The sequence below is a fragment of the Eutrema salsugineum genome, unplaced genomic scaffold, assembly GCF_000478725.1.
Source record: "Eutrema salsugineum unplaced genomic scaffold, Eutsalg1_0 scaffold_12, whole genome shotgun sequence".
Taxonomy (NCBI): Eukaryota; Viridiplantae; Streptophyta; class Magnoliopsida; order Brassicales; family Brassicaceae; genus Eutrema; species Eutrema salsugineum.
The window spans coordinates 1,767,763-1,788,376 of NW_006256895.1; the positions used below are offsets into that span (position 1 = coordinate 1,767,763).

Genomic DNA, 20,614 nt, shown 5'->3' on the forward strand with positions numbered 1-20,614 from the left:
TCAGAATATTTAGCTTACACTTTTTAAAAAAAAATTCAAAGTAGCCATTATTAACTACCAAGCTTTTATTTAGCGTTTTAATTTAGTGATTTTATCATAGAATTATCGGTTCTTTTTTTTATCACGAGTTTCTTGGATTTAGCGTAAATTATTAAAATCTACTAACTACATAGGACATAGTTTTAAGGTTTGAAGTGAGATGAAAAAACTACTCATTTGGTTTGATGTTTGAGTCAACCTAAGATAAATCATTGATCTTATGAGTGACACATGTACATGTCTCTTGAGAGTTTCTCGAACTCTGTGGGCGCAAAGTGGACCATTTGCGGTCGTCTCATGTGATGCATCGTGCTCTTTTAAATAAATTCATGGGTGCTTCTGATAAGTGTGGGGAAAATTGCAAAAAAACCCCAAGGAATCTTTTTTTCATGTTAAAAAACCTAACAAAAAACCTGGTGAAAATTAAAACCTAAGTTCTTAATTTGGTGCAAATTAAACCCTAGACTCTATTTTTGTTAAATCACTAACGAAAGCCAAAACACACCGTTTTCTGTAATTTTACATACGGCATCGTTTTAGTCTGGAAACTTGTTGCCAAAGAAAAATCGAAGGAGAGAAGATTAAACTTTTTAAGCTTGTGATCATAACTGAATTTATAAAAACTGGAGAAAAGTATAATGATCATTAAAACAGAGTAAAAAAGAATACCATCAATGCTCACATTACTCAAAACCCATAAAGCTAGAAACAAAATAAAGCTCCTCATCTTGTTTTTACAAAAAGATCATTTTGTCTAAATATTATTTATGTTGCCTTCGCCCTAGCTTCCATTTTGTTTCGTTCATGTTGACGAAACATTGTTGAAGGTATAACTTCATTAGTATTTGTATCCACCACTCTTCGTCCGGTGCAAATATAATCATCACCCGTGAAAGAGCTATGAAATACTCCATGAGAATCCTATACAAAACAAGTTAAAAATTAATGAAACACAGAATATTTAAGGAGAAAAAATAATAGAAGGGGTGATCTTACCTCTGCAACATTTGGCTGACTTAAAAGAGATGGTTGTGAGAGTTCTTCTACGCCTTGGACGATCTTTCTAGGTCGACCTCTCCCTCGTTTTGGTGCAGTTGATGATGAAGCCACCACCTTGTTCTTACAAGTTTGTTTGTTATGGCCGGTGATACGAATTCCCAAAGAACGGCACACACTTGGTCGGTATCGGATGGATAGATCCTTGACTCCAAACGGATTCACGGAGAAGATGCTAAGGGGTGGGTTGGAACCCGAAGATCCTTAGGCCCAAACTCGCGGTGAAAGGCTTGAAACAAGGGGGTGACTAAGCTGGCTGATTGGATCCGCGGAAAAAGGATGTTAAGGCGTGAGAACTAGGTTCCCGAAAATCCCTAAGCCCCTTTAACTACTTGAACGTCCCAACGAGACAACTGGGTGAAGGCTGCGTCAAGTTCTATGGATTGAACTTGATAAACCGAAAAGATTCAAGAGGCTAACCACCTAAGGAATCGAAAAAGTTCTAAAAGAACAAAGGAGAAAACTCAGATTTTATTTGATAAGTGAATTGCTGAAAATGAGAAGGGGAACAAGCCTTTATATAGCAGGCGAAGTAGCTCAAGAGACAAACTCGAAAATGACAGAAAAATTAATAAAGTCTTGACCGAAATAAATGAACTAAAGACTGACTCTTCGGCTGGCCTTTGACTGACTCTTGAGTTGCCAAGCCGAAAATGACTCTTGCTATTCCGACCCATGAACCAGACCGTAAACCAATCCTAGGTCGAGAGATGGGCAATGGACTTAACCTCGTTAAAACCCCACCCGGTAAACCCATTGGGACAAACCCGGGTGTAAGGAAAAAGAGTATTAAACCATCACCCGGACCAGATTAGTTACAGCCGGCGTTCATGAGCACGGTCACGATCTTGGGTGATGCTGGGTCGCCTGATCCAATCTTGATCCCATTAAGTACAGCCTGGACCGTTCCTGCCAGCTTCTTAGCTCTGGATCGCGTCATAGGTCCATTCGGTACGGACAAATGTGCTTCCGGAACCTCGATTCCACTGTTTGGGTCATCCTTTGGGTCCATGATCGTATCATCCTCCCCCTCTTGAAAAGGACTTGTCCTCAAGTCTGGTCCATCTGCGACAAAGGGAATGAGGTCAGAAATGTTGAAGCTGGTACTGACTAAGTACTTACCTTGTAAATCAAGCTTGTAGGCGTTGTCATTGATCCGCTCAAGGACCGTAAAGGGACCATCCACTCGAGGCAATAATTTGGACTTTCTTTCCTCCGGAAACCTGTCCTTCCTCAAATAAACCCATACTAGATCGCCTGGTTCAAACACCTTTTGGCGCCGGCCCTTGTTAGCGTGCTTCTTGTATAGCTCGGTCTTACTTTCAATGTTCTGCTTGGCCTTCTCATGAATCTGCTTGACAAGCTCGGCCTTTTTCTTTCCATCCATACTTACACGCTCAGACAAAGGTAAAGGCGTAAGATCAAGAGGAGTAAGTGGATTAAAACCATAAACCATTTGAAACGGGGAAAACAATGTAGTAGAATGAACTGCATGGTTATAAGCAAACTCTACATGTGGTAGACAATCTTCCCACGTCCTAAGGTTCTTTTTAATAACAGAACGAAGCAGTGCGGACAAGGTTCTATTAACGACCTCGGTTTGACCGTCGGTCTGTGGGTGGCAAGTGGTGGAAAAGCATAACTTAGTACCTAGTTTTGACCAAAGCGTTTTCCAAAAATAACTAAGGAATTTAACATCGCGGTCAGAAACTATAGTCCTAGGCATTCCGTGCAATCTAACCACTTCTCTAAAGAACAAATTAGCCACATTAGATGCATCATCAGTCTTATGACAAGGTATAAAGTGCGCCATTTTTGAGAACCTATCGACCACAACAAAGACAGAATCACGACCCGTCCTAGTTCTTGGCAATCCTAACACGAAATCCATAGAAATGTCCGTCCAAGGAGAGCTAGGAATGGGTAACGGAGTGTACATACCTGGGGACTGGCTTTTGGATTTAGCATACTTACAGGTGATGCATCGGCCGCAAATTCTTTCCACATCTCTTTTCATGTGCGGCCAGAAGAAATGATCCTGGACCACACTAAGAGTCTTGGTCACTCCAAAGTGTCCCATCAAACCGCCGCCATGAGCTTCCCTAACAAGCAGATCACGAAGGGAAACATTAGGTATACAAAGGCGGTTTTCATAAAACAAGAAGTCATCACTCCGAAAATATTTTCCAGTGGCAAATTTAGAACAGGATTGATAAACTTCCTGGAAATCTGGATCGGAGGTGTAGGCTTCTTTAATCATTTCAAAACCGAGGACCTTGGCGTCTAAGGTCGAGATCAGGGTGTATCTTCGGGACAAGGCGTCGGCCACAACGTTTTCCTTTCCCTGTTTGTACTGGATCACGTACGGAAACGTTTCAATAAACTCCACCCATCTGGCATGCCTCTTATTCAATTTCTGCTGGCCCTTGAGGTGTTTAAGAGATTGATGATCCGTATGAATCACAAACTCCTTTGGCCAGAGGTAATGTTGCCAAGTTTGGAGCGCACGGACCAAGGCATAAAGCTCCTTGTCGTAGGTGGGATAGTTCAAGGTCGCGCCACCAAGCTTCTCACTGAAGTAGGCAATAGGTCGTTTCTCCTGCATTAGGACCGCACCAATACCTACACCGGAGGCATCGCACTCAATTTCAAAGGTTTTCATAAAATCAGGCAAAGAAAGGAGAGGTGCATGAGTTAGCCTGTTTTTAAGGAGTTGGAACGCCTCTTCTTGTGCCGTGCCCCATTTAAAGCCAACGTCCTTTTTGATTACTTCGGTGAGAGGCGCTGCTATGGTACTGAAGTCTTTTACAAACCGTCGGTAGAAACCGGCCAGGCCGTGGAAGCTTCGGACCTCTCCAACCGTCTTGGGACTGGGCCAGTCTTTGATTGCCTTGATCTTCTCTTTGTCGACCTGGATCCCATTGGCACCTACAACAAAGCCTAGGAACACAACACTATCCGCGCAAAAAGTGCACTTTTTCAAGTTCCCAAATAATTGTTCCTTCCTAAGCACTTCTAAGACTAACCGCAAATGCTCTAAGTGCTCGACCAAATTCTTGCTGTAGACTAAGATGTCATCAAAGTACACAACGACAAAAACACCTATGAACGACCGCAAGACATGGTTCATAAGTCTCATGAAAGTGCTAGGGGCGTTGGTTAAGCCAAACGGCATTACCAACCATTCATACAGTCCATGCTTAGTCTTAAAGGCTGTTTTCCATTCGTCCCCCTCTTTCATCCGTATTTGGTGATAGCCACTTTTCAAATCTATCTTAGAAAAAAGACAAGATCCGTGAAGTTCATCAAGCATATCATCCAAACGAGGAATGGGGTGTCTGTATTTTACCGTAATATTGTTGATTGCACGACAGTCAACGCACATACGCCAAGTGCCATCCTTCTTTGGCACTAGTAAGACCGGGACCGCGCAAGGACTCATACTCTCTCGTATATGTCCTTTCTTCATCAGCTCTCCGACCTGCCGCTGTAGTTCCTTTGTTTCAACAGGGTTGGTTCGATAAGCGGGTCGGTTTGGCAAGGACGCACCAGGAACAAAATCGATCTGATGTTCTATTCCGCGGATGGGAGGTAATCCACTTGGGCTTTCTTCTGGAAAGACGTCCTTGTATTCCTGCAAAAGAGGCAAAACACTGCTCGGAAGATCCGGCTCACGGTCAGTAAGACTAACCAAAGCATTTCTAAATATTAACAAGACAAAGGATTGTCTCGTAAGCACGGCGTGCTTAAGTTCACTTGGCCTTACGAAAAGAGTTTCTTTCCTCACGGGTAAACTTTCTAAGGCCGTTTCTGGGGTTTTTCTCAGACTCTCAGATTTAGTGGAAGTGTTTAGAGGGTCACTCACAATGCTTTTTCCTTTGTGACTTTGCTCGAGTTTGATCTGGTCTAGATAGACTTCTTGCGGAGACAAAGGCGCTAGGGTGATCTTGCGGCCTTGGTGCTCGAACATGTGCTTGTTGGAGAAGCCATCGTGAATGGCCTTGCGATCATACTGCCAAGGTCGGCCCAAAAGAATATGACCGGCTTCCATCGGCAACACATCACACATGATCTCATCCTCGTACCGTCCGATAGATAATGGAACCGAGACCTGCTTGGTGACCTTTAGCTGCCTTTGGTTGTTTAGCCACCTGAGACTATAAGGCTGCGGGTGCTTGTGCGTCTCCAGGCCAAGTTTTTCCACCATTGTAGTGCTTGCCACGTTCGTACAGCTGCCTCCATCGATGATCAGGCTGCAGACCTTACCCTTTACCAGGCACCGGGTATGAAATAGGTTCTCGCGCTGATCTTCTTCTTTTACGGGTTCCTGAGCTAGTAGGACTCTCCGGGCAACGAGCAATTCACCTTCTGCTGCTCGTTCCTCATCTCCCTCATCATCATAAATCGGTCCAGTATCCTCTCCGTCGGACACGATTTCACCTGAGTCAAGAAGCAACATGGTTTGTTGGTTCGGACATTTATTAGCATAATGACCTTTACCCCGACACTTAAAACATTCAATGTCGCGGTGTCTAGCCGGTGTAGCCTCGGCTTTTCCTTTGAAGTCGGGTGCAGAAGAGCTGGGTTTGGAATCCGTCCTGGGCTTAGCGTCGGATCGAGATGGGTAGCTCGGCTTATCTGTAGGTCGCGAACTGGAACCATAGGCGGGTCGGTTTGCCTTTGCGTTTCAGCTGTTGTTCCACTAAGACCGCCTTGTGGTACTTCTCTCCAATGTCCCGATAGTCCTGCAGCTCCATACGGTCTTGTATATCACGGTTGAGGCCACTCAAGAACCGGGCCATGGTCGCATCCTCCGGTTCTACCGTATCAGCTTTCAGCATTAGCCGATCCATTTCTTGGTAATACTCCTCAACATTCTTGGATCCCTGGGTCAAACGTCTGAGTCGAGTGTGCAACTCCCGATGGTAGTGGCTCGGTACGAATCTGCGTCTCATCATCCGTGCCATCTCGTCCCAAGTTTCGACCGGTCGGTCGCCGTTCCTTCTTCGGTTGGTAACAACTTGGTCCCACCAGTCTACCACGTACCCATGGAACTCGGTGGCAGCCAGGTTGATCTTCTTTCTTTCTGAGAAGTTCTGACAACCAAACAAAATGTCGATCTTCTTTTCCCACTCAAGGAACGCATCTGGATCGGTTGTACCATAAAAAGATGGAACCCTCAGCTTCATGCCTCCAAGGTCATTGTCGTTTCGGGCTTGGACTGGTTCAGGTTCGTATTGTTCCCGCCCTTGATTGTTACGGTCTTGTCGAACCTCCTCCCGGTTATGGCCGCGGTTTGGATCTGGGTTGTATCTCTCACGACCGTGGTTCGGTACAGGGTTTTGACCACGTCTATCTTCTCGGCCGCGTCTGGGTCGTACCCGACTACCACCCGAGGTATGACCGTCAGCGTAGAATGGGTTGTCTCCGACATACTCATTTCGGTTATGATTTCTCTCCCTCCGGGTTGGGTCCTCCTGGTCACTGCGATCAGCTCCTCTGTCCCGTCTAGGCTGATCCACTTCCAATCGTTCCATACGCTGGTTCATGTGATCCAGCAACTGAATAATCTGGTCCAGCCTATGGTTCATAGTGACTTTTCTTACTTCCTTTGACCGAATAGAGGATGGATCTTCGCTAGAAGACATATAGTACCTCGCAAAACAAACAGACAAGTTAGTAAAAAAAAATTCTCACTAAGTGTTTCACTCGGTGTTTCACTCAACCCTCTTAATGATCTCACAAACACTCAAGAGAATCTCCTCGGTTCTAAGAGAACTAAATCAAGACTCGATGTAGAACTCTAAACCAATTCAGAATATCAAGCGATTATGAAGAAAAGAGAAGATAGAGAGAAAAGATTTTTGATTTCCACAGATCCCTCTTTTTTATTTTTTTTTAAACTTTGGTTCTTCTTTTTTTTTTTTTTTTTTTTTTTTTTAAATAGATCAGGAATTACAAAAGAAAGAAAGGATAAAACGGAATTTGAAAAGACAAAAAGATAGATAATACCGCTTTCTTCAAGTGCGTGGCTCTGATACCACTTGATACGAATTCCCAAAGAACGGCACACACTTGGTCGGTATCGGATGGATAGATCCTTGACTCCAAACGGATTCACGGAGAAGATGCTAAGGGGTGGGTTGGAACCCGAAGATCCTTAGGCCCAAACTCGCGGTGAAAGGCTTGAAACAAGGGGGTGACTAAGCTGGCTGATTGGATCCGCGGAAAAAGGATGTTAAGGCGTGAGAACTAGGTTCCCGAAAATCCCTAAGCCCCTTTAACTACTTGAACGTCCCAACGAGACAACTGGGTGAAGGCTGCGTCAAGTTCTATGGATTGAACTTGATAAACCGAAAAGATTCAAGAGGCTAACCACCTAAGGAATCGAAAAAGTTCTAAAAGAACAAAGGAGAAAACTCAGATTTTATTTGATAAGTGAATTGCTGAAAATGAGAAGGGGAACAAGCCTTTATATAGCAGGCGAAGTAGCTCAAGAGACAAACTCGAAAATGACAGAAAAATTAATAAAGTCTTGACCGAAATAAATGAACTAAAGACTGACTCTTCGGCTGGCCTTTGACTGACTCTTGAGTTGCCAAGCCGAAAATGACTCTTGCTATTCCGACCCATGAACCAGACCGTAAACCAATCCTAGGTCGAGAGATGGGCAATGGACTTAACCTCGTTAAAACCCCACCCGGTCAAACCCGGGTGTAAGGAAAAAGAGTATTAAACCATCACCCGGACCAGATTAGTTACAGCCGGCGTTCATGAGCACGGTCACGATCTTGGGTGATGCTGGGTCGCCTGGTCCAATCTTGATCCCATTAAGTACAGCCTGGACCGTTCCTGCCAGCTTCTTAGCTCTGGATCGCGTCATAGGTCCATTCGGTACGGACAAATGTGCTTCCGGAACCTCGATTCCACTGTTTGGGTCATCCTTTGGGTCCATGAACAAGGTATAACTTCATTAGTATTTGTATCCACCACTCTTCGTCCGGTGCAAATATAATCATCACCCGTGAAAGAGCTATGAAATACTCCATGAGAATCCTATGCAAAACAAGTTAAAAATTAATGAAACACAGAATATTTAAGGAGAAAAAATAATAGAAGGGGTGATCTTACCTCTGCAACATTTGGCTGACTTAAAAGAGATGGTTGTGAGAGTTCTTCTACGCCTTGGACAATCTTTCTAGGTCGACCTCTCCCTCGTTTTGGTGCAGTTGATGATGAAGCCACCACCTTGTTCTTACAAGTTTGTTTGTTATGGCCGGTTAAACCACATTTGCTGCATGTCTACAAAGAGATAAATCAGCTAAGAAAAATAAGAGTTCTACAAAATAAGAATGATAATAAAAAATAGACCAAGAGGTTTCTTACCATCTGAATTTTTGGTTTTTTCTTATGTTTTGGCTTCTTTTCCCATACTGCACGTTTTCGGTCATTGCTCGGTTGTCTTCCCGGAGGAATTTTATCGGGTGGAGGCAAGACCTTTACATCTTTGCATCTGTTCCACATATTTATCCCATTAACTGGTCTTTACCTCTCTTCATAGCACTCCTCCCATCTGCAAGCGAGGAACCAACCTGAGACATAATTTTCTGGTTTATTTTTTTTGTTATCTTCCCATAGTGCTTTGATCATGTGAGCACATGGTATTCCACTCAATTCATATTGTCTGCATAAAAAAAATTTAAATACAAAACAGTAAGCATCTAACCAACGAAACAACAATTATAACCCAATAAAATTATTGTCAAACCTGCAAGCACACGAAACATCACCCCTGACATTCACAACATATTTTTTCTTTTTATGATCGACCTCATACCATCCTCTTCCTGATGGATAAATTTGACAGTCATATGATTTCCGCTTCCGGAGATCAAGCTCAGCCTTAACACGAGGTGTTACGTATCCTTTGTACTTTTGTATCTCAGCTAACTTTTTTTTATTGTTGTGCATAACGTAACGGCGAATGAACTCCAACAACACCATCACATGCTTATAACGCTCAAGAGTTATAACATTGTTGAAACTTTCACTCATGTTATTTTCCACAACATCTGATTTTACGTGATCATTGAAAAAAGCTCTGCATCACCAAACAATTAAGAACCAATCAATAAGAAAAATAAAACAGTATTATTAAATATCATTAAGAAGGGATGCATAACCTGGACCAATGCCTAGCATACTTCAGGATATCGGCATGAGCACTTGAACTTATTATCTTCATATCATTAAGTGCACTCTCAAATTCTCTTATGTTATAAGCATGGGCAAGTTTCCAAAAAGCAGTTTTGAGTAGAGGTGATTCACCATGGTTCTTCCTAAAATTGCCCAAAATATGCCAAGCACACATTCTATATTCAACATCTGGACATACCAATTTGATGGCACCTATCAGTCTTTTTTGTTGATCTGAAACCAGTGTCAAACCGTTTCCGCTGTTAAACTCCAAATCATCTTGCAGAAGTTCAAGAAACCACTTCCAGTGGATTTTATTTTCCACAGGTACGATTGCCCAAGCAATAGGATACATCTCATCGTTAGCGTCTCGACCAATTGCACTCAATAATAGACCTTTCATGCGGCCTTTGAGATGTGTTCCATCAAGATGAATAATACGCCTACAAGCTTTCTTCCATCCATGTTTCTGAGAATAGAAACACGCATAAAACTTCTCAAACACTTGAGCGTTTGTTCCAAGTATAATAGTGGATCCAGGATTCGACTCTCGCAGCTCAAGGACATAGTCCCACATTCTAGAAAACTGCTCCGTATACTGATCTTCAAGTGTTTGGCGGCATATCTCACGTGCTCTTTGACATTTGTCCTTTGACATATTTATTCGATCTTGTTCCAATCTCCCTTTAATCACACGGCTAGACATTGGATTTATCCTGAATTCATTCACAAAATCAGCAGCAATTTTCCTTGCTGTATACAGCTTAACTTTCCCGCTCCATGAACACTTATGTTCATCATCATATGTTCTAACCACAAATTTTCCATCAGAACCGCTGTTAATAGAAGCATATATCCTCCAATCACAGTCTTCTTCTGCACAGATAGCTGTCACCTTCTTGCTTTCAGACCTCTTGAATGCAATGTTCAATTGTCCTTTAACTGCATACTTCTCAATAGATCTCTTGAAACTTTCTTTGGTCTCGAAAACCTGCTCTATATGGAATGAACTATGTTCTCCAACTAACTCGTCATTGTCTGAATAATACCGAACTCCCTCTACTTCTTTCTCGGATTCACTCTCCTCGGTCTCGCCGTCTTCAGAGTCAGATTCACTGTTAGAATCTGAACTTATATGATCATCAGTCCTAAATCGCAGAAGATTTGGATCATCACTTCTCACAACATATATGTTTATTGTTGCCATTCCATCCCAGCATCTTCTCCATTCCTCCAAATCTTTATCGTTCTCTAACTCCTTCTTATCACTACCTTCTATTCCAGAGGGAAAATAAGAAAATGTATCCATATTATCATTATACCCTTTTGACATAACTATGTCACTAAGACTTTTCTTCTTCAGTTCCCAGCCTGCGTCCACCCGTACAACATGAGTATCCCCACCTAAATACAACCCATCTGAAGTCCAATACCCACCTGCATGAATGTTTAAATCGTACCCCCTGCATTATACAGAAACATTGCAGAATTGATTTTAAGATTACGCAGAATTGGGAAGCTATTCAGTATTATACTAAACGACATTACAGTCCGAACAAAAAAAAAAAACTGGAACTCTTACTCCATGAACGAAGGTGAGGACGAAGATGATGACCTTAACAACTGAAATTCTCACATTTATGTTCTTCTCAAATCGGTTTTAGGGTTTACTCTTCTCTTTTTCTCAGCCGAGAGATCTTCGTTTTTTTATCAATCGCCACAAGGTTTCAATACTCTGTGTCGTATGCAAAATCACAGAAAACGGTGTGTTTTGGCTTCCGTTAGTGATTTAACAGAAATAGAGTCTAGGGTTTAATTTGCACCAAATTAAGAACTTAGGTTTTAATTTGCACTAAGTTTTTTGTTAGGTTTTTTTACATGAAAAAAAGATTCCTTAGGTTTTTTTTTGCAATTTTTGGTAAAAATGTCTCTTAATCAACATGATGTGGGTGAGAACGTTCATTCCCATTGCTTGTTTTATGGTGAAGATGAATCTTGGGAGCATTTTTTTTTCTTGCATATACACCTATATATCATTTCGACAACATTTTATGATAGGATTCAGGGATATATGTGATAGGATTTAGGCCTGATCATTTTTTCCGGATTCGAATACCGGAACCAGAACCGACCTGAAAAAATCGGTTCAGATCGGGTTCGAATAGCGGCATTATACCCGATGGATCTTAGATCTTAGACCCGTGGGTATAGTTCGGTGCCGAATATTAACAAAAACTAATCGGGTATTTGGATATCCGAAAAAACACTTAATCAACAAATTATAATTACATACCTAGATTTTTAACAAAAACTTTTGTCGATTGCACTCCCTAATCTTTTTTTATTCGACCGCAGCCTCGAAGAATCAAACCCTTTATCCCTCATAAAATCAAACCCAAATATCAGAAGTGGAATACTTAGCCAACAAGCGGTCCAAGCCCTCTCCATCGCCACCACCCTCTTCATCGCCACCACCCTCTTCATCGCCACCACTAGGCTTCTAACAAAATCAATCTGAGGTAGATGAAGAAAAATGACCAGAAGAAGATGTTGAAACACCAACTCCTGGTGCAAAAGGCAAGGGCAAGAGAAACAAGTTGAAGGAGAGAGTGCTTCTGGTTCTAAGTTAAGGATGAAGACGAGATCAAAGTTTTGGGAGCACTTCAAAAGACATAAAAACAATTACACTTGTTGTAATTGTAACTACTGTGGTAAAGAGTTTGGCTGTCCAACCAAGTCTGGCACATCAAATCTGAGAAAAACACATGGACAGCTGCAAGGAATTCATGTCATGGAAAGCTGCTAACAAAAAAAGTGATCAAACCGTGCTAACTCCTGATGCTGGAAATCTCGAAATCTGGGAATAGGTAAGGTTTCCGAATCTGTAGTTAGGGAAGCCGCAAATGAGATTTTAGTCTTAGCAGAACTGCCATTAGCCTTTATAGAAAGCTTAGCTTGGAAACATTTTACATTTAAAGTGCAACTGTATCCTTCTCATTCTCGGAGAACCGCCACAAGAGACATTGTGGCGATGTACAATGCAAAAAAAGCTGCGATGAAGAGGATTCTTAAACAGAACAAACAGAGGCTGTCACTGACGACAGATATATGGATAGCACTATATACCAGAGCTAGTTATACGGTTATAACAGCTCACTGCATCGATACTACTTGGCAATTAAGGAAGTTAATCATTAGTTTCAAGAACGTCAATGATCATAAGGGAAGGACGATTTCTAATGTATTGCTTGAGTGTTTAGAAGAGTGGGGAATAAAGAGAGTCTTCTGCATAACTGTGGACAATGCCACTGCTAATAGTTCAGCTATGAGATGATTCAAGGAAGCATTCAGTCTACACAGAAATGATGCATTGGTCTTCCGAGGTCAGTTTCTTCATTTATGGTGTGCTACACATATTTTGAATTCGATTATGAGAGAAAGTTTGGAAGAGGTTGATAATAGTATAGCTGTTATTCGTAATGGGATTAATTAACTATATGAGGTCTTCAACTAACAGACAAAAGTCTTTTGAGTTTCGTGTGGAAACTGGAAAGATGACAAGAGGAAGCCTTCTCTTAGATGTCAAGACTAGATGGAACTTGAATTTATCTCATGTTAGAACAAGTAGTGAAGTTTAGAGTGGCATTTGAGAAGATGGTAGTCGAAGATACCTTATGGTGAGTACTTTTTGGAAGAAATAGAGGGGGAAAAAGAGGATTGGACCACCAATAACGTATGATTAGGAAGCAGTGGACATGTTAGTTCAATTCCTTATCATTTTTTATAATTCCAAATTGGTCCTTTCAGCTTCAAAAACTTTCACAACCCATAAGCTATACAATGATAGTAACCATTACTACAAACATCAAAGCATTAAGCTCAGGTAGTGGTCCTGACTTGGATTTGTCTACTAAGGCCTCAGCTATGCTTGGTAAGTTAGACAAGTATTGGAATCTGTTTGCAAATATAGAAAAAGTTGAAATGAACCGGCTGATGATGGTAGCGAGTGTTTTTGATTCAAGGAAGAAGATGAAGTTTTCTCAGCTTTTTTTTGAAGAGCTTTATGGTAAAGAAAGTGCTGAGGCAATGCATGTGTATGATTCAGTCAAGCTCATCTTGAAGTCGTTGTATGATGAATATAGTGGTTTAGTGGAGGGCCGAATGGTACTGCTAGTGATGGATCGCAAGGAGCATCGTCGACTCAGTCACAAGCATCATCTTTTCAGTCTCATAGAGGTGAAGTTTTTGAGAGAAGGACTCTGCGTAGTGGTATTGATTATTAAAGAATGGATAACATATATGCTCAACTTGTACAAGAGACAGGAACTGAAGACTCGACTAATGATTTGGAGTTATACTTGAAAGAGAGTATTGAGAAACCAAAACTTATGGTTAATCAAGACTACGATGTCTTATCATGGTGGAAGAAAAACAGTCCACGGTTTCCGGTTCTGTCTTTAATAGCTAGGGATATTTTAGAACTATAAGTGTCTTCAGTAGCTTCATATTCTGCATTCAGGACAAGCGGTAGAGTATTGGACCCATATAGGTCTTGTTTGACACACTACATGTTCGAGGTGTTGATGTGCATCAAGCAATGGCTAAAATGTGAGATTCACATCAACGAAAAAGGAGTGTCAACCATTGAACAACTTCTTGCAGATGTGGAGTTGCAAGATGATCTTATGAGAGTGAGCAAAAGGTTTTCTTTGGTTTAATTCTGGTTTATATTTTTCATTTGCAAGCTTCATTTTTTTTCTTTTTTGTAGAGAACAATCCTGATTTCAACATGCAAAGCAACTAAAGTGTGAGAAGTGAAAGCGCATTTGAATCAGATTTAAGATAAACAGGTAAACATTAGTTCATATTCGCAAGAACATTGATGTGATGAAATTGGCATTTGATTCTTTATTCATGACATTATATTGTAGGTCTTCAAGACAAGAATCATGGTATAGCCAAGAATCAAATGCCAATTTCATGTGTGTGAATTGGTGTCTACTCTTTTTTCTTTACTTTATGTTTCAAGTTTGAACTTTAAAATACTTTTGAATCTTTTGGTGAGCATGTTAAGCTGAAATCTTGCTTTATGTGTTACGGACAATAGTTGTAAGAGGTTTTAAACCCTGTTATGTTATTGTTCGGACATGTTATTGCATTTCAGGTTTTGAACTTTATGATTTGGATATGTTTGTGAATTTTGGTGTGTTTTTTTTTCAACTTCGGGTATGTTTTAGGTTTTTTGGTTCTGTTTAGACTCGAAACAAATCATAACCCAAGTTTTTCGGTTCTTTAATTTAAAACCCAAACCAACCCGAAAAAATCAGTTCTGAACCAAAACCGAACTAAAATCAGATCGGTTCCTATATGAGTACCAACTCTATATACCCAAAAGACGCGACTCCGATCGGTTCCTACCCGGACCCAAACCGAATACCCGAATGCCCAAGGCTAGTAGAATTCTTTTTCTAAATTTCATAAAAATTCAGCGATATATGTGATAGGATTCTTGGCTACAACATCAGTCCTAATTGGAATGACACATTCTCTTCCTTTTCAAATGCAGCTTTGTGATTTATAATGCTTTATTGTATTTGTAAACATCGATCCATTATGTAACATACATTTGGGTTTGGTTTAAATTTATAGGGGTGAATAAAAATATTTCCGTGGGGTCAATAAAACAAAATTTCAAAAACTTATATTAAATAAAAAAAATTCATAGGGTCAGTTAACCCTCCTACCGTTCAAGTGCCTCCGCCCGTGAGCTGGAGGTACGCACAAGTTATAAGAGCTACTCCGTTGATGGTTATGTCCAGTCGATCACGGTAAACCACTGATGACTTTGTTTTCTTGGCTGATGGTCAGTGTATGTATATAAAATTGCTTTCGGTATAATGATAGTTTTAAGTTTTTTTTCACTAAGTAAATAACTGCTATTTTAAATAATTTGAAATCTAATTAGAAAAAAAGATCACACGAGTTTATGTATTTTAAAACATATTACATCTGTTTTACATTGTAAATTTCTAAATATATGTATATATATACTGAACGTTTTCCATTTCCTTGACTACACCCAAAACCACATTCCACAAAACGTATACAAATTTGTAACGGCAAAATGCATAGACAAACATGTAAACTATACATCCTTCGTCTTTGATATATTATGTTATGCCTATATTGATAATGTTGTGGGATGTCGCACTAGAAATTAGAGAATTATATACATATAACAATTTTTATCAAAACTACAGTTAACCAACATATGAATTTTTATGAATTTTAGATTTATTAAATATTTTTAACATTTCGGTCATATAAAAATATTGTCTAATTTTGAATATCTAAATTAAATTTAAATTAATATCTGATTTATTATTATTGCAAGATATAATAACAACTGATTTTGATTTAAGAAACTCCAAACTAAATTTAAATTTTCGAAATTATTTTTATATACAAATTAAAATACAATATTTTATTCATTTTTGAAATTATTTTTAAATATACATTAAAATACAATATTTTTAAAATATTCTATTAAATTGAATTTGTTTGGCAAGTGGAGTAGCTGTTCACAAAAAGAATAACCTACTATGAAAATTTTCTAAATATTTTATATCAAAAATTATATATCATCCTAAATTCAGAATTATATTTATTTCAAATATTTATATTTATTAAAACAAACTGGATTAACATTAAAATAGTTTCCAAACAGATATTTTCTTTGTTAATAGTATATGTACAAGAGAAGTAATATAATCATTCAAATTCAGTTACAAAATATATACAGTATACCTAAAAGATTTTCTTTTTGTTTAGAGCAAAATGTTTGCGTTACTTTGGTCCTTACTTTTATGTTAAATCCCCTACACATTATTATACTAACAATAAGTCAATAAGCAAAAGGTTCATATAAAATGACAAAGTAATGAATTGTTTCCATAATGGCCACCTAAGATTAGAAGTTGCATGATAATGTAGTTCGATGACTACTTTTTAGACCTATAGTTTAATTAGCTTTATAACCCAATATTAATTAATGTTACATAATGATGATGAGTTATCAGTTATGATGCTTTCTCCAAAGTAAACTATATACTTGTCACCCTCTGATTCTGACATGGCTTTAGATTATTCAAATTTCATGCTATACCAACTTTTTCACTGCCTTAGTGGAATTTCCAAGTCATACCCTTAATATATCATCAATATTTTGTTTCACTGACCTAGTGATATAATCAACAGAATATTCTTGTTCAGTTCTATCAAATCTAAAATTTTAGGTGCTATATTTTGTGGAACGGTAACAATCAAACGTTAGTTATAAAATCAATTATAGATCAGTAGGGTCGGTCCAATAAAGAAATAGTGGTGATATTATAAATCTAATACATAAAAGATGAAGGGCACTCTCCAAAGATTGACAACTCAGCATTTGAGAACCAATAAGAAATTAACAATTATTCCTCTTATTAATACATATGCAAATTATTTTTTGAATATAAATAAATCAACCATTTAATCTGATTTTTACTGTGTTAAAAATATTAAATCATAAAATAATAAAAATTGAACTCAAATTGAATTTAAATATACTTTATGTATAAATAAAAAAACTAATATAAGATTTTAATTTGGTCCTTTTTACTGTGCGTTATACTCATCATTTTTGAAATAACAAAGATAATTTATTCGTAAAGAAATTAAAAAAATAAAAACAAGTAATAAAAATAAAAATTTCCAAAAACTGAAGAACAAGTTTAAAAAAAATATAAGAGTTAGAAAATCATAACACACAAAAAACATTCATTAAATAATCAAAAAGATAAAGTAAAAAAATGACAAAAAAATATGGTAACAAATAAATATAAAATTTATAGAGGCATGGAGAACATAGATAGAACCAATTGAAAAATTGTGAAAACAAAACATGAAAATAGTAAATTGCAAAAAATAAAAATGATCACTAGATAGAGATTTCAATGAAAAAAGTAAAAAACAATGGATTGAAAAGATTACTAGCTAGAATCATCAAAGAAAAAAATATATAAAATAAATCACAAAAGAAATCAAAAGTTGAACTAAAAGATTAAAAACATAATTTAAAATATGTTCCAACTATTAGTTCCTATATAAACTATTTAATTTAAATTTAACTATGTTACAAACACTAAATCATAATCATAATTTAAATTAAATTTAAATCTAATTTAAAAAATCATAATCATAAATTAAATCAATTTTAAATTTAGAATTAAACATCATAAACATATGAATAAAAAATAATTCAGATTTTAAGTGTGATTTAATCTTTATTTTCGAACTAATAAAGATAATTTAATCTCAATGCAAAAGAAAAAAAATATGAGACAAAATTAAAAATAATAGTTTAAACAAGTTTTAAATATCTTAAAAATAAAAAAAATAAGAAGAAAACTACAGTACCAAAAATAATGTTCAATAAACAATTGAAAATATAACCAAATTAAAAAAATATAGAAAATTATAAAAAGAAAAGAAAAATAATACAACGACAAATAAATATACAAAATATTAAAAATATAATTAAAAAGATAGAATTAGTGATAAATATATATAAATATAAATATATATATATATATATATATATGTGTGTGTGTCTGTGTGAAAAAAATCTAAAATTCGTAATTTGAGAAAGTTGATAAATTAACACTAAATCATGATTTAGATGAAAAAAACTCAAAAAAACAATGGATGGATGAGATTATTTTTGAAATAATAAAGATTATTTATTCGCAAAGCAATTAAAAAATAAAAACAAATAATAAAAATAAAATTTTCCAAAAACTGAAGAACAAGTTTTTTTTTTAAAACCAAATATAAGAGTTAGAAAATTAAAAACACACAAAAGAACATTCATTAAATAATCAAAAAGATAAAGAGAAAAAATGACAAAAACAAATATGGTAACAAATAAGTATAAAATTTATAGAGGCATGGAGAACATAGATAGAACTAGGGCTGGAATTATTATCCGGTATCCGCTATCCGATCTGGTATCCGGTCCTATCCGATCCGTAAAAACCGGATATCCGTGTAGTTCAGATCCGGATCCGGATAGTGAAATTAAGTATTCGGTTATTTCGGATACGGATCCGGATAATAGAAAATTTAGAAATCGGATATCCTTTATCCGTTATTAAGATTTTGAAAATTTTGAAATCTTTGGATATGCATTTAATTTTTTGTTTTAATTATGTTCGAAAATTGTTTTTGGTTTAACTCTTTTACACATGATTGAAATTTATATTGCATGATAATTTTCTATTTCAGATTGTGAGAGAAAACATGAAAATAGATAATACAAGAATATGAAGATAAATTAACTTATCTATTACTGTTTTCTCTTTTGTTATGTAAACTTTTAAACTTTGTGTTATTTGAATGCTACTTGAATGCTTTTAAATTTTTGGTATTTGTAATTTTTGCTATGATGATACATTTTAATTATATATGTTATCTTATTATAATTTTAAAAATTGAAGATTTTTTTTTAAATCAACGAAACCGGATATCCGGTCGGATATCTGTAAATATTCGGTTCAAACCGGATATTCGGTCTCCGGATATCCGGAGTTTTTGGATCCGGATCCGGATAGTAAAATTGATTATCCGTTAAATCCGGAGCCGGATCCGGATACCTTGAAAAGTCCGGATATCCGGCTCTGTTCCAGCGCTAGATAGAACCAATTGAAAAGATGTGAGAACAAAAAATGAAAATAGTAAATTGCAAAAAGTAAAAATGATCACTAAAAGGAGATTTCAGTGGAAGAAAGTAAAAAACAATGGATTGAAAAGATTACCAGCTAGGATCATCAAAGAAAAAAATATATAAAAATAAATCACAAAAAATCAAAAATTGAACTAAAAGATTAAAAACATAACTTAAAATCTGTCCCAACTATTAGTTCCTATATAAACTATTTAATTTAAATTCAACTGTGTTACAAACATTAAATCATAAGCATAATTTAAATCAAATTTAATCTAATTTAAAAAAAATCATAAGCATAAGTTAAATCAAATTTTAAATTTAGATTAAAACATCATAAACATATGAATAAAAAATAATTCAGATTTAAATGTGATTTAATCTTTATTTTTGAACTAATAAAGATAATTTAATCTCAATGCAAAAAAAAAAAAATATGAGACAAAATTAAAAATAATAGTTCTTTTTTTTTTTGTCGAAAATTGAATTCATTCATTAAACCAGATGGTTTTCCTCCTGTACCACAAAACCGGTACGGAGGCCAGTTTTTGCAAGCTTATCGGCTAACACATTAGCCTCTCTCGATATGAACATGAACGTACAAATTCAAATTGAGAGGACACGTGAGATATGTCTTGGAGAATTCCATAGATCTCAGTGATCGAAAGACGTTTCGAAATTGCCTGTATCAGCTGCTTAGAATCCGAAGTCACCCCAACCCGTTTAATTCCCATTTCAATCGCCTCCAAGAGAGCAAAGCGAATCGCCATACCTTCTGCGGCCAAAGCCGAAGTGACGAAGTTTTCTGAGAGCAATCCCCGGGTCATAAGTTCATTCTGTGGATTCTTAAAAGCAAATCCCAATCCCGCTGATAATGTATCTTCGTGCCAAGCTCCATCCATAAAACATCGGAACACATTTTCCGGGAAAGTCAACTTCCAGGTGAGTCTCGAAGGTTTGGATAGCATTTTTTTGGGGATTGTGCTTCTTGCCATTCCCTGGCTCCCTTGATAGCATTGATTATAGTCTCTTGCTCTGAGAAGATTCTTGCATTGAAAATTTTACTGTTTCTCGCTGTCCACATGTTCCAGAAAAACCAAGGGTAAAGGGGACCGTTGCAGATTCCAATCGGTGGGAGACATGTCAGTCCTTTAAGAGCAATCATGCCAGATGCCAGGTCTCTTACTGAGAATAGATTGATGGCTTCTTTGAAAGGGGCTAGTTCCCATACCTTTTTGGCAAATGGGCAGTGATAGAAAATGTGGATGTCTGTTTCCGGTTCCCCACACCTTACACAGGAACTGCTCTCCATAATTTTCCTGCGACACAGGTTCTCTCCTGTTGGTAATGCCTTCTGAATGGATTTCCACAAGAGGAGTTTTATTTTCTCTGAGAAATGGCCTCGCCATATCTCATTCTGCCAACTAAATTCTGAGTTTTGGAAATGGTTCCAGGGAACATCATGGCATTCAGGCAGAGCAGAGTGGTATCCACAGCGAGTTGTGTAGTCCCCTGAAGGAGTAGATAGCCACACGTGGCGGTCTGGGGCGTCGCAGATAC

At 37.5% G+C, this 20,614-nt stretch overlaps 1 protein-coding gene across 1 annotated transcript; it reads right to left on the reverse strand.

The window, feature by feature from the left end:
- Window positions 1–8,835: 8,835 nt before the first annotated feature.
- Window positions 8,836–19,956, reverse strand: LOC112089089. The gene is made up of 5 exons (XM_024160061.1): window positions 19,657–19,956; window positions 11,663–11,805; window positions 9,279–10,754; window positions 8,933–9,196; window positions 8,836–8,863 (listed from the first exon to the last, which is right to left on the reverse strand). Exons 1-5 carry the CDS (start codon window positions 19,954–19,956, stop codon window positions 8,836–8,838), a joined length of 2,211 nt encoding a protein of 736 aa, XP_024015829.1.
- Between the last annotated feature and the right edge of the window lie 658 nt (window positions 19,957–20,614).